General features: G+C 35.7%; 1 protein-coding gene across 1 annotated transcript in view; it reads right to left on the bottom strand.

Moving 5' to 3' along the window:
- Positions 1 to 16092, bottom strand: part of PTPRD (protein tyrosine phosphatase receptor type D) — a 355891-nt gene that overhangs the window by 31788 nt on the left and 308011 nt on the right. Inside the window, exons 25-26 of the mRNA XM_082074403.1 lie at positions 4536 to 4655; positions 3798 to 3952 (exon numbers count right to left, since the gene is read on the bottom strand). Of these exons, the coding sequence (XP_081930529.1) occupies positions 3798 to 3952; positions 4536 to 4655 (275 nt within the window). The remainder of the gene's footprint in view (positions 1 to 3797; positions 3953 to 4535; positions 4656 to 16092) is intronic.

The raw sequence follows: 16092 nt of genomic DNA, 5'->3' as shown, positions 1-16092 counted from the left end.
AACAGCTCTCCAGCTACCTTGATTCTCTGTAGGATATATAGCCATATACCAAAACCACCAAGCAAACCAGAAAAACCTCTTAAGATGAAGTGGACTGGAAGTCAACTGTCGTGTTATATTAAAGCAGATACAGAGAATGCAGTAAGGAAAAGCTTGGCTAGACCATTTGCTTGAAATACCTACTTATAAATACAGAATAAATAGGGGGTTACTCTCCAAGGAGCAAAACATAGAGATCTGGCTCTTTTATTTATTCCTTACCCAGGCCAGCTTCTGTTGTTGTTACTGGGTGTTGACCTGAATCAAAACTGAAAAGCAGATCAGCTTTTGAGCAGTGAGAAACTCTGAGCTAAATTCCCAGAAATATTAGAGACAAATAGATTTTTTCCCCTGTACTTAGTTGCTTGCTAGCTTTTATTTTCAGTTTTTTTATGGGTCAAAAGCTTTGCAGAAAATGCTTCCAAAGTTTCTTCACACCTATTTTTTCTTTTTTACCAAACCATTTTGAAAGCTAAATTCCCTCATATTTATACTTCAATAACATCTTTATTATAATTTCCTGAGCTCTGACAGTTTGTTAGGTACTGGAAGAATCATAAAAGAAGGTATATCAGTGGCGTCTCAGATGACTTACATTCCCCGCTATGAATCCTCTGCTCCCGCTGGGGAGTAAACTCAGGTTATTCCTTTTGTGGGGTATCTTGGAAAAGCACTGACTGCCATAGGCAAAGGATACAACATATGTTCTTGTATTATATTGTTTTGCTCTAGTGGAGAAAATTTGAAATACTTTTAATAACTGCATGATGGTAGCACAAGAGCTTTAATGAAAAAGGACTTAGGGAGTCCTGAACACAAAATGGGAGACAGTGACAGATAAGATACGAACACGGAAAAGAGGACATTTTTAAAGGGCTGCAGAGGCAGACCAGGGGCCAGCAAAGGAAGAAATGAAAAGCAAGTAAGTTGCCAAGAATAGACAAAAAATTCTCAGTGGAAAAGGGTGAGTACTAAAAGGCAGTGAAAGGTGATGCATGACAAAAACTGGCAGGAGAATGCTACAATTAGAATGATGATCTTTCTTCAGAGAAAACACTAAGACATGTATGAACACATTTCATATTGAAATGGTTCAGCAATATGGTAAAAACCAGTGAAATGAGTATGAGAAAACAGTGGAATTGAAGGACAGAAATAGAATATAATTAGAGTCTGAAAAAAAAAAAAACAGTTCAGACATTAGAGAGAAAAAAAATGAAATGACTGATGATGACAAGCAAAGGAAAGAGTGGAATGGAAAATTTTGAAAGTGAGCAACAGAGACAACTGTAAGAAAAACAGACAACATGCAAAACTTGCTTACATTTTTGGTTTCAACATAAAATGGAAATTTTTCTGAGCTTGAAAATAAATGTTTAGGCACATCCAGTACCTCAATTTCAAACTAAAAGCTTTTCATGTTTTTGATGGAAGACATGTATTTTAGCCTAAAAAACTTGTGCTGATGCTTTGTTATTCCACTTTTGATTATTTTTTTTTTTTTTTACCAATTGAATAATTACAAATTCAAAACAATAGGGCAATACAAATCTGAAAAGACAATGTTGCTACAATATGCCTGAAAAGAGACTCAAACATTACTACTGTGAGAAAGACCTTACTAACTTATTCTTGTTGGTATACCATTTAGACAGTTGACACATTAACACTAAAGAGCTAATGAGTGCAATCATAAACTTTGGGCTGTTCGCAGAACTTGCTCCTACATGTCCAGCTAAAAAAATGTTCAAATATGCAGACATAAATCTGTAAATTTGCAAGAAATCTGGTTTAATTAGTTCTTCTGCTCATAGACAAATTGTTGGGAGTGGGACTTAAAAGCCTTGCTAACATAATAGAATACATGGCAGTTTGCTCTGTAGAGGATAGGTTGTGCAAAATGCCTACAATCTTAATGTCTCAAGAAACTATACATAAGGCGAAGATCCTCAACAAATTTGCTACCAGAATATGCATATTGTAGAGTATTGGTAAATAAATTAATGGGAAATTGAGAATAAAGTCCCTCAACAGGCATCAGATCATACCACGTAACCTGATTACCACTTCCACTGAATTGTATGACCAATGACAAAGAGAAAATATTGACCTTGCTGAGTGATAATAACTTTTGTTTTTGACTTCATCTTTCCCAATGATTTACTGCATGACTCCTAGCAAATAAGTTAATTCATCTATTTTTGCATTTAGGTAATTACACTAACTTAATGGCCTTCCCAGAGTGGGAAGATTCATTTCTTCTATTAATTTTGGTTTTGATTTAGAGCATAACATCTTGACTGCTGAGCACCTTTGGAAGTATGCTCTATATGGATTAAGATGATAAAGCTGAGGCAGTCTGTAATTATATAAATCTGTAATTTAAAGCAATATTCAAAATGTTTTCAGATCTTGTAAACAGAGATACAATAAGATTTGGCTCCATTTAGGAAACACTCAGCAAACTGTAAAATAGACTTGTATTATTATTTAGATTTATTACACATCCCTAACCCTAGTGTTTCAATAAACATTAAATGTCTATATTCCATGTTCTCTGATATTTTCTAAACAGTCTGTGCCTTTCAACATTGAAGTCCTTTTTATTCTGTTTTCCTGTTGACTTTATTTTCTTGTCAACTGTATTTTCCTATCTCCTTTATAAACACATCTTATAGTCACTTAGAAAGTGTTCAAATAACCAGCATCCATGGATATCTTACCAATATGTAAGATGCCAGAACTAGAGAGGGTGGTATGCTATAATCTTCGTAACTCCTCTTACTCAGTTTTTGGATTACAAAAGCAAGACTGGTTTTCAAATATGCTAAGCATTTGTAGCTTCAGTAAGCCCTTAGCCTTACTAACCAAAGGTATTTGAAAATAAAATTCACAAAAATCAGTGATTTTAGGAATTCCCTTTGAAAAGGGCAGCACAGTAAGCTATGTAAGCTATAACAACATAGCCCTGGAATGAGGGGGACCCATCTTTCAGCTTACTTCTACCAGAATTGGCACATATGTTCTGCTGATGTTCTTATCAGTGTGATTTTAAGGCTTTCCAAACGATTCCCCTTTGTCAAATATCTCCAAAGAATAACCATCTCTTCCTCTTCATTTTCCTTACTCCAAGAACTTTAAGTTTTTATCTTGAGAGTTTATTAATTCATACCTCATAATGCCTAAAGGGGTTTGCTAACTTGCAAATAGCATGGAGCATTCATTCCCCTGGAACTGAGCTCAGTGTGTTCTCCATGTACATCCTTTGCAAATCCAGCTCCCCACAGTATGAAGATGAGGGTTTAACCGTGACTACAGATTAAGTTTTCTACCTTTTTTCAATGAAAGTTGCCATTTATCTTTCTTAATTTCCATATTTTTTACTTTCATATACAATATAAATAATGATTTCAAAAGCTGTTTCATTGATCAAAACAAACTTTCTTCAATATTCAGGTTCTTAAACCAACATCATGCTTGTTTTTCATGCTGCCTTCTGAATGCCATAGATACATTTGTATTCTCCCTGTAGGCATCCTCCCTGTAGACCTTGAGATAATCTAAAATTAATTCCTTTTGCACAGACCAAAGAAAATAATTCTGGTCCATCCAAGTTGGTGGTGCCATATTCAGGTCCCCAATTTACAATGCAACATGTTTCCTTTTGACAGATTCTTTGAAAGAAGATAATGTTTTCATCTGCAGCAAAACAGCAGTAATCTTAACATAAGATGCTCTGTAAGAAATTCTGGACTTACCTGCAATGTACAACCATAGGTCCAGCATCAGGTGGGTTGCAGGTCTTGACTCGTCGCAGGAAAGCTAAGAACGGTGTTGGGTGCTCTGGGACACCATGGTCAGGCCAGGCAGTGAACTGGAATTGCCTCACTTCCCTTTTCTCACTTGAACCATTCTATGAAATTAAAAAACTTCATGACAAAACTGCCATTTGATGGAATATTGGCATTTTTCAATGAAATAACTGCAGAAGCATCTATACCAGAGAAGTGTATTTAAATCACATTTGGGGCCAGAGAGAAATATGACTCAGGCTATTGAGTGAAAAATTTCTTACATTCTAAATTGCAGAATTCAAACAATGTAAGAGCTTTAATTACACCACAAAGTAATGCAACACAAGAAGTGCCAGAGCTTTAGCTAGTGTTTCATTCAGTTAAATGTTTTTTCATAGCAAGAGCTGTGTATTAACTTAGAAAATTCTACGATGTAAAGAAAACTACAATATGTAGAAGTTTCACTGTTCTGTGGTGCTTGGAGGAAACGGAGGGAGGAAAGTGGAAGAAATGAGAGGGAAGAAAGGGACTGTAGAATTAAAGGAGAAAGTAAGGCAGGGAAGCAGGAAGCAAAATAAAGAAGAAAGGATGGGCAGTGGTGGGGAGGAAGGGGAAAACAAGAGGAGAAGGAAAGGAAAGGGGATAAAAGTTGCCTACATTTAAATTTCAAAGTATATTGTAAGTATACATAAAGATATATACCTTGTAAAGTGCAAATGTACGAACACAGTACGTTGCCAATTCAACAGTGTCTAAAAGGGTCACTTGGATTAGTCCATAAGTTTCTGTGCCTCTGCTTGGCCAGTATTGATCACACTTCACCTAAAGTGAAAAATATGTAATTATTTAATACATTTAAACCTGACATTTTTTACATATCTGAGTGTATATCATGTACGTTTTTAAAGTAAGTGGAGTTAGAATGTTCAATAATGGCTAGGGATCCAACACAATAAGATGCTGTCCTGATGGTAGCTCTTACAATATCTTCTTTCATAATGGGTATTTATAAAGTTAGAGGGGCAGATGACTAAGAGATACAAGTAAGTATAGACATGCTAAAGAAAAAACAATTTATAGTATTTAAATATATTTACCTGAATCTTCAGTAACTCTCACCTTTCATAGTCCAGAATTTAATAACAGTATTAATCCAGTAAAACTAGACAGACAATTATTTAATTGTTCACCATACTTCACCTACTTCACATTTGTCCTCAAACATACACACTGTCGTTTGGGTGTTATTATTTAGTATGCATAGAGATATCTCAATAAAACCTGATTTTTTTAAAAAAATAATTTTAGTACACAGATAAAGAGCACCAACAACTCTTAAGTGCACTGTGAGAAAATACAATTTCCTTCTCAGAGCAGCGTTATGAAGTATATAATGAAATTGTGTTCACGGGCATTTATAAAACCTGGTTTGACAGAGTTCATCCGTCAGATTTTAAGAGACATGGGACATTTCATTCAGAAAAATCTCAATTTCAAAACACCTTAGTTTAGGATAATAACAAGCTGAAATAATTATGTATAAGATGACGCAAAAGAGAACCACACGTCTACCATCATTGCTGAAGCTTGATAACTTGTGAGTTAAAATGGTTTTTACAATGAAAGGTATTATGAAAAAAGAAATGCTGAACCCCTAAAACAATCAGAGAACATTGTACAAAGTAGTACGGGGGCTAAGTAATTGAAAATATTTTGCTCTCAGTGATCTATGTGTGAAACTGAGACAGTCAGCCTCTGTTCTTATAACAATACATTCTTATCAATTAGCCTTGCGTACAGTACAGAATTGTATTATGAGTCCAGTAACAATATACTGAATTTGTTTAATAAATGTCTTCATTAATCACTCTAAGCCAGACTTATACCAAACTCAGTGAGAACAGAGCAAACTGTAAGGAATAACAAAAGTAGAATATTGCACACTATTTCTGACAAAAGTGTGAATTATCATGCTAATCAAAGAGAAAAACTAATCATTTCCCCAAAATGGAAAATTAAGAAAGGCATATTTGAAACTCATGTGTTCTCCAGGTTTCTGACTCTGCACAGTACTTATTGAAAACCACTCTGTGCACTTTCAGACTCCTCGGTCCCAAACAGCTTTTGCTTGCAGATAATTTTATTTTGTCTCATAGGCCACAGAGATCAGTAACAGTTCACAAATCAGTCTGAGAACAAGTAATCTAGATAAACAGGAGAAAAAATTCTAACCACTGAAGCAGGTGTTGAATATACATTAGAGGCAAAAATAACCATTTTTTTAACAGAAATCTATAGCTTAATTTATAAGCTATTTATTTTTTAATTTTTATAATTTTATAAGCTATTACTTATAAGGCACTGGAACAAAGTAACTAAAATGTTTATTGATACTGTAATCTTAAAAATAGGATTAACAGTGTACAAATTCATTTTATTAAGAGGAATTAAGTAATTACTTCCTTGTGCCATTTACTGAAATACTGAAACAATAAGTATTGCAAGAATATCAATGATTTATTTGCAAGACTCCTAATACTAAAAGAAGCCACCATGGTCTTCTGCAAATCAGACAGAAAGGTATATTTTCAACTGAGCTACTTCAGTATAACCTAGTCAATCTAGTTTCACTTCATCATTAATACAGACACACTGTAACTTCTGTCTGTATTGATTATCTATACATTAGACAAACAAGTTGTGGATTATTATTTGTTATTTGATAATTCCTGTAGAATTACATAAATTTTTTTCATGGAGAATGCTGACACATAATAGCTGCTGTTTGTAATCTTAGCAACTACAGGTTTACTATAAACCTCTGACTAAACCTGTTTGGGTTTGAATGATTTTTTTTTTCTTTTTTTCATGAATATAAATGGTAGAACACGTTATGTATTTTTAATAAAATGAATACAAGAAACAAATGTCTGGCTATGCCTTTAGATGCCTAAACATGTAGTTCTCCTCTTTACTCTGTAGTTCTCACATACACATTGTATGCTTGTAGACGCAGTGCCAACTTCCAGAAAGCAGGCCTGAAAAATTAACCAGCTTTCTCACTAGAAGGATTTTACAAAAAGAACTTACAAATGCAATAGAGAGAAAAAATGTTCCACACAAATATTAAATGGAAATTCAGAACACAGTAGGTCTCTAGCATCTTTGCAAACAACAGAAAATACTTGTTTTATTCTTATTTAGAAGCCTGTGCCTGTGAAGATTTTAGCTTAGTGTGGGGTTTTTTTTCCTTTCTCCATTTATAAAGTTTATCTAACATAAACTCCAATCATTTTACAGTTTTTTTAAAATACTTTCTGTGAGAGGTATCTGATTCAGACTACTGCTGCTGGAAGCAGACACTAACTGTTAAAAAAGAAATTCAATTTGTAGACCAGTGTATGTATTCTTTGAAAGTGGAAACCAATGAAAAGAAGTACCACATTTTTAGAAAGAAAACCTGACTTTGTATTGATGTAGATTTGACCTTCTGGAAGAGCACATGAAGCATAAGTTGGTGGAACTACATCTTTTATTCCTTTTGCCTCTTGATTTTTTTCAGAACAAGAGGTCTTCTTCAGATGTGCCCTTACCTGCCTCCTACACTTGTTTGCTCTGTGATCATAAAACCTTACATTCCTAATACTCCTAACAATTTAGACTCCAATTTATTTTTGTGAGAGATTGGAAAAATATTTTCTACTGGACTTCACCAGCAGCAGAGAATCAAATAACATATCTCAATTGTTAAAACACTATTTTCTGAGACAGAGTTTTTGCTAAACATTTTATCCTATGTTAAGATCCCAGCCTTCAGCACTTAAACTAAGTGCATTTTTCAGAGGTTACATATTAATATTTATTTTTTTTTTTCAGAAAAATATCTCAAACCACTTTAGTCATCCAAAATTTAATACAAAATGTCAACAAGTCAGTTTTGGTATTTTTTGCCAAATGTTTTCTTTTGGTTTAGCCCTTTGCTCTGTATTTAATTTCCCTGTAGTAAGGGAATTGTTTTCCTCATTTATATAAGTTGTTTGGAAAACAGATGACTTTAATGTGGTAAGGTATGGCCAATGTTAGCATCACATCCCTTCTCATTTAGGATACAATTACAGGGATTATTTATTTTCAGAGTTGTTACAGTTTGTAACACCTTTGGTGAATTTCCTAGTCTTCACCTTTCTCTTATCCACCCAGCTCCCAGTTCCAAGGGTTGATGGCTGGATGGTCGCACACAGAGATTAGTGGTCAATGGCTCAATGTCTGGATGGACACTTGTGACAAGTGGTGTCCCTCAGGGGTCCATACTGGGACCATTACTATTTATTATCTTCATCAATGACATAGACAGCAGGATCCCCAGCAAGTTTTCTGACGACACCAAGCCAAGTGGTGCAGTCGACACACCTGACAGTTAGGATACCATCCAGAGGGTCCTGGACAAGCTCAAGAAGCAGGCCCTTGTGAACCTCATGAGGTTCAACATGGCCAAGTGCAAGGTCCTGCACCTGGGTTGGGGCAATGCCCAATATCAGTACAGGCTGGGGGATGAAAGGATTGAGAACAGCCCTGCAGAGAAGGACTTTGTGGTGCTAGTGGATGAAAGATTGGACATGAGTTGGCAATGTGCACTTGCAGCCCAGAAGGCCAATTGTATATTGGACTGCATCAAAAGGAGTGTGGCCAGCAAGTTGAGGGAAGTGATTCTGCCCTTGCAGTACTGCATCCAGCTCTGGAGTCCTCAGTTACAGGAAAGACATGGACCTGTTGGAGAGGGTCCAGAGGAGGCTGCCAAGATAATAAGCAGGCTGGAACACCTCTCATGTGAGAACAGGCTGAGAGAGTTGGGGTTGTTCAGCCTGGAGAAAAGAAGTCTCCATGGAGACCTTATTGTGGCATTTCAGTACTTGAAAGACACCTGTAAGAAAGATGGGGACAGACTTTTTATCAGGGCCTGTTACAACAGCACAAGAAGTAATGGTTTTATCTAAAAAAGGGGAGGCTCAGGAAAGGCATGTGGAAGAAATTGTTTACAATGCAAGTGGTGAAACACGGGCACAGGTTGCCCAGAGAGGTGGTAGATGCCCCATCCCTGGAAACATTCAAGGCCAGGCTGGACGGGGCTCTGAGCAACCTGATTCTCATTGCAGGGGGGCTGGACTAGATGAAATCTGAAGGTCTCTTCCAATCCAAACTATTCTATGATTCTATGTTCTTTTCCTCTGCAACTTATATTCACTGCCACCCAATAAGAGCCTTTCTGTGCCACTAACTGCACATGGTTACAGAAAACGACTTTCATCAATAATCCTATAACATTCTCGAGTCTGTCACTAAAGATGGCAAGATGAATGAAACAGACACATGAGCATGAAAGAAGTCACTGGTGATTTCAGAATGTTTTTTTTTAAGAGAAATTCAATTACAATAATGACAACTATACCTTTTACCACTACTTTCACTATCATGACCATAGGTTGCACACTGCCAAACCCACTATATCTGAGATCAGAGCAGCTCTCAAAAGTCTACTAAATATATTACGAAATCTTTTAAATACAACATTAGTAGACATAGCTAGAAGACCTAACAAATGATATGCATGTTCTCTTAACCTGCTTGTCAAACATGCATACCTTTTCTTCCTCTACATTTCTTCCATGCAGACTATGCAAATCCTTGCTCTTCATGAAAGTACAACATTCACTGAAAGCAAGAAAATGTAAATGTTTTCTTTCCATTAAAAATGAGAAGCATGAGATCATTTCAGACTTGAGGAGTTAAGAAGCTACAGTTTCTAAGAATATTTGTGGATATTTATGCTTCAACAAGTCATAGACACTAGAAAACGTGATGCCATGCATCAACAGAGCTGAAGGAAGTGTATTTCCCTATGAACATATGAATACAAAGATTCCTGACATTCAAGGGTAGAGAAATAATTTTCCAGTATAAAGTTCTACCATTCAGGCTGAAAAGACCCTTCAGGTATTTCTTAACAGATGAGCCAGCTGTTACAAGCCATCTGAGATTATAAGGACAAAATGCAAACCAAGAAAGAGACACCGAACTAGTAATAGGCCGACTGATACAGTACATTCCCTGATGTAAGAACAAAATATGAATTATGCTGAACTTCAATGCCATGCCATATAAAGATTAGCCTGATTTGATGCTAAAGATCGTAGGCACTGACAGTAGTACATGAGATTGTAATGCAAAATTAAAAAAAAAAAAATCAGAACACAAACCCACATTTTTTAGACCTTATTTGAACAAAATTTGGTCAAATGTCACTCACTTTTGTCTAACTCTAAATGACAGCTTTAAAATATAAACTCATATTCAGAAATAAACCTGAAAATAAAGCAGTTTAAAGTTTTCTGTTTTGCTTTCAGTGAGTCACTGAATTTTGTATGATCCTAAATTCTGACAGAACTGAGCACCCAGCCCCAGGCAGACAGATCTCTCTAAGTCTCACTGGATTTATTCCCAAAGCTATCAAATTTTGGTTCTTTGAATCCATGTATTACTACAAAGACAAATCTCAAACATTTGTGTTCACTCATCTCTAATAACAACCTATAGTAAATATGTACCTGTGAGTAAGTAAAGATGTTGATGTTTAATCTGGAGAAAAGGAGGCTGAGAGGAGAACTTATTGCTCCCTACAACTACCTGAAAGGAGGTTGTAGCATGGAGGATATTTCTCTCAAGTAACAAGACAAGAGGAAATGGCCTCAAGTTGCACAAGGGGAGGTTTGGATGGAATATGAGGAGAAACTTCTTCACCAAAAGGGTTGTGAAGCACTGGAACAGGGTGCCCATGGATGTGGTTGACTCATAATCCATGGAGATGTAAAAGACATGCGGATGTGGCAGCTTATAGACAGGGTATAAACATCAAGTTGGCCATGTTAGGTTAACAGTTGGACTTGATGGTCTTAAAGGTCTTTTCCAACCTAAATGATTATAATTCTATGATTCTATGATTGTTGATCCTCATTTGAATTGAGTATTTGAACTAGGCAGAAAATAAGCACTTCAGCAGTGCAATATATTTCTAAGGTCTTGATTACAGTAGCCTTGAAAAAGAAGGTTCAAACAGGATTTGGAAACAATATAAATGAACTTCAGTTTATTTAATTCCTAACAAAGTCCTCTAGTAAGGCTGCAAATCAATCCTCATTACATCCTTACTTTTTGAAATTTCTGAGACATGATTAATAGGCTAACGGTTAATACTGAAAGATAATTGATAATTAAAAAGATAACCCTCAAACTGTTTCCATTCTGATCCTTATGACAGAGTGTGGTATGGTTATTACAAAAGGAAACATAAAAAAAAATCTTGGGTATCTTCAACTATACAGGCCAAGAACAGTTCAAAACTACATTTCTGGCGTCAATGTGAGATGCCCTTTTGGAAAACTTCCTAATGGCAGGAAATGTAGGGTCTTAGTGAATTAATTTCAAAGGATGAATCTGTCAAACAATTAAGTATAGCAAGATTTTCCTGAGTCTTGAAAAGACTTATATGAATGAAACCGAGAGGAAAAGTGAACAGGCTGACAATTTTTTGCTTCATCTTCTTCCTGTAGTCAGGGCTGATCATTGTGTGCAGCATGAATAATCCCTTCACTGAACAAGATATTACATTACAGTATGAAGAGCACATTGAACAATTCACCTTACTATTCAAGTGCTCTAATAAAGATTTTCTATTGTCCATACAAGGCAGCTATCTCTTTCAGCTGATATGAATATTATGTAAGAAATCAGTGAAACAAAATAATCAAAAGAATGAAACATCAGAGCAACAAAATTCTATTATGTTTTTGGTTCATCAGAAAGCCAGAAGTGAATGGATGAAAAAGCATGAAAAGGAGAAATGGTAAATTTGAGAACATTTTGGAGACCTTAAGCGGTTTGGATTTTGATTTTTGAACGGAACTTCTGACTCACAGTGAGCTTTGTATTGCTAGTTCAATACACAGATAAAATTCTTAATCTCATAAATGTATTTCATACAGTTCTCATGATATTAAACTGAAAGCTCACCTAGAAGAAATGTGTATTAACAACATGTGCCTTTCAGTAGCCAGCTGTATTCATGGACCTCTTGAGAAAATGGGAAAAGTTTTGTAAATGATGGAAAATATAAACCATAATATTTTATTTCAGAGACACGTATTTGAAGAGCAGATGTATTGTTCACCGTAAAAGAGAACTGGTCTTGAGTCTTTCACCAGAATCTGCTAAATAATGAAATATGGGGTCATTTTTCCTAAACAATACTAAATTGATTCACTCACCTTTTCACGCCTGAAATTCCTTGGAAGAACTCCCTGCACTGAAGTAATAGGTTGCAGTGCTAAACAAAACATGAACTACCCACTGCATTTGGAAAACAAATATGGTCAATTTTTAATTTTGCAAGGAAAACCTTGTAACTCAAAATGTCAATGGCCATTCTCCACATGTGGCATAGTCCCTCTGTCTGTATTAAGAGAAGAATTATATGAGGTAGTAAACTACATCTTACCTTAAGCAGAAGCAAACGAGCAAAGCACTTGATATAATATGTAATGAATTATTACATGCACGTATTGATAACTTTTCTACTAATATGAATGAAGATATCTAATTGTCACTTATTTTTTATCACTATTTTGACAGGTAATAGCTCCGGTATTACCTGTCAAAACTCACGTAGGAGGAAAGATCTGAAATTTGCTGCTGAAGCCACAACAAATGGAAAATGTGCCTTAATCACAATCACATAGAACTCCGCTGCACAGCCTATATTTGTCTCAAAGATTTCCATGCATTTCATAGAGACAATAATAGTTTTCTTTGCTTATTACTTACTGCTGTGCAAGTACTATTGTTTTACCTTAGCAGTGAGGTCAGCTACATTAGACATAAGTGCCTACTCTGCCATCAACAGATGAAGATTTATTAAAAATATTAGAAATTTGTGCATTTAGAAGAATTAAGGGTTCTTCCCAGACATGTCTTTATGGTTTTTTTTTGCCTACAGAAAGACTTAGAAATCTTTGGTGGCCAGAAGTCTGTTTCAAAGCTATTATTAGTAAAGAGCTTTCCTGACTCTCTCAGGTAACCATGATCAGCTGAGAGAACTGAAGTCCAGTGGCTTTTAACTATCCTTGGATGTTCTTATGGAACTGATACAGGACCCATGCAAATAGTGCATTCTACTTCAATACTGGGGAACAAACTCTGAGACAGGATACATGACTTTTCTACTGGGTTTGTCTCTCCCTCCCACTTCCCAGTGAAAATTCAGGATTCAAGGTGTTAAATTTTGACAAACCAAGGTGATTGTTCTATGCTTATATTTTTATATATTCTTTGCTTACAATATTGATGAAGATATCCAGTTCCTGACAGTTAAACGAGTGTCTGGATCAGGCTAACAGAATGGTACACATGTAGTTTCCTCATGTATCCACTTGGTCATTAGCAAATTTGAATGAAGCTGATAGTATCAGTATGAAAACTAAAGCCTTCCTCATCAGTGTAGAAGTCCAGGATCTAGCTCACACTTAAATAATTGCTAGGATCATTATCCTGTTATATAGCTTAGACTCAACATTTAGCAATTTTCTCAACACAGAAAACACTGCCAATGAGATTAAGGAGGGAGGTAAGTATTTTCTATCAGTTCCAAAACAACATAGTAAATGTATTCAAAATAAAGAATTATATAGCAAGGAAGGAGGGGATTTAATAATTTTTTCATGTGGATGATCCACAACAATATTCTACCCTGAAGTAGGAGGCAGGAATTTTCCTGTTTCCTGTATGAGGCAACACTAATTTTTCCTATAAAGTGAGATTCTCTGTCTTCATCTGGTCATCCACATCACTCACTACAGCACACGACTTCTCAGAACACTCAATTAATTTGGAGGACCAGGAAAAAAAAAAAAAGAAAGAAAAAGAAAATCTGCACTGCTGTGGGAGGAGTAGAAGACAGAGGAGTATGGAAGAGAGGTATCACACATTAATGCGTTACATGCTTTACAGCTTTCCTTGATGTAACACGTAACTGCTTTTATTTGTCTCTAGTTTGCAACCTTCAATATCATTCTTCTATTTCATTTAGATTAAACTCATGTGTGTGAAAAATATGTTACCAAGACTGTTCCATGCACTGACAGTGTATATAATCTTTTTTTATACAAATTATGTGCATGGTAACTGAATGATGGGACCGACTTTCTCTCTCTAGTCTGGTTTAGGTCAACTGAGATTCAGGTGATGACATTTCATACAAAACCAACAAAGTGTGAAAGGTTATAAGTGAAAGACCTTCTTTTTTCCTGCAGCTTCCTTTTAGGCAAACAAATGAATAATGAATTCAATGTAACATCTTCATTTGATGTACTCAGCTGTAAAATATGTACGTTTGCAAAGCTGGATTTACTCAGACATCTAACACATGCTAATGAACCAACTTTGTTTCTGCAGATGCAATTAAAATCCCCATTTTTATCTATGCAGTCCAGGTTAAAAGGCTGATATCAAGCTGCAGGACTACACAATGAAAAAAGCAAGCTAAACAGAAATGACGACATAGAGATGGAAAGTAGATTAAGTCCCAGAGAGAAAAGATTTTGCCTTGCAGCAAGAATAATGATCAGGCTGCCAAGACACAAAAGCAATCAAAGAGGAATCAAAGGAAAAGGAGAAACAAAATTAGTGAAGATCTTAATCTCTAATGGTATGTAACAGTGTTTGTATTTCATGTTTGAAATTTGACTTGGTCTCTTGCTAGAAGGATGTGCTATATAAAAAATGAAAGCATGAGAAAAAATAACAATGAAATGTTGCCATCATATTCTTTTCACACACAATTCCCACTGCTGCCTCACCATCAATACCATTAATTGCATTACATGTAGCTACTGTACTAGAAGAGGTAACTGGTATGCTATAACCACAGTCACAGACTCTAAGATTGGAGCTCAACTATATACTGGATAGGTACTATGAGCATCAAACTCACTGGACCCATGAACACAGAATGAGCTGAATTATGCACAAAATGTATGTAAACATAAGCACAGACAATCCATTGACTAGATTGTCTGGTCTCTCATTACAATCAGGGAAGGCATTGCTGCTGAATGCTAATCACTTCTGGAGGTGATTGCTGTTCTGATCGGTGTTTTTTTAGGGTGCAGTCAGCAAAGGTAAGAGTTAGCTTTAAACCCTGCTAGGTAATTATTGGAGAGCATGAGTAGAATTTCATTTAGTTACATCAAAATATCTTCATAGACAGTGGCTTCATAGTCTGTGGCCTGAAGTATTAAGATAAACACACAAGCATTTAAGTACACCACCTGCAACGGCGTGCTTATTAGGGTCGGATTTTTTCTTAGTACTGATGCTATTTAGCAGCAATTTTATTATATAAGAAGCAATTAGTTAAGAAATGCCCAAAATTTAATTTTCTTAATTCCAAACAACAGTCAGTGCCTAGACTAAACAAGGCTGGTAGACACCAGATAAAATTAAAATTTCTGATAAAATTACCTTCTGCTGTGTACTAATTGCCATCAGGTATATAGAGGCAGTGGTGTTGATGTAGGCTGAATTTACATGCAGAAAGTGATTCTACAATCAGAATGCTATACACTGCTTGAACTGCAAAAAACCTACTCTGTTTTAAAAAAGTGATAAAATGGTAAAAGTATAAATACACACATATATATACTTTGATAAGCCTCCAGAAAGGAATAACTGTTTTCAACAGGTTCAAGAAGTTATGTAATCATTGCAATTATATGTATACAAACATGTGAGAAAAACTTCAATGCCAGCACAGTACAGTATTATGCTTTACAGTGCATTCCGCTCTGTTTGAAGCTTACACAAGCAAAAATATTTTCATTTTGAAATTGAGCTGATCCACGAGTTACTGAAATATCAACTATTATCCAGCTACTCACATAAGATAGTTTTTACTGATTTAAAGCTTTTCGGGATTATAAACCTCTTCTCCTCTGTCACAGTCTCTTTCTTTCTTTCTGAACTGTTCTTGATCCTCTGTATTTATGGTACTTTTAACATATATTGCACAGCACCTTAGATACCTCAGTGTTTTGTATTGCTAAGGCCTTCCACCTGCAATCTTGCAGACTGCCTTCCCCCTGCAGCTCCCTTCCCCTTCATACAAACTCCCAGGACAGTGTACCCCAGAACACCTGTGGCAGAATTTTTGTTG

Source organism: Streptopelia decaocto (assembly GCF_964273445.1).
Source record: "Streptopelia decaocto genome assembly, chromosome: Z".
NCBI classification, from domain to species: Eukaryota; Metazoa; Chordata; class Aves; order Columbiformes; family Columbidae; genus Streptopelia; species Streptopelia decaocto.
Note: the sequence above shows the minus strand (reverse complement) of the source record. Positions and strands in the feature narration are given on the sequence as shown.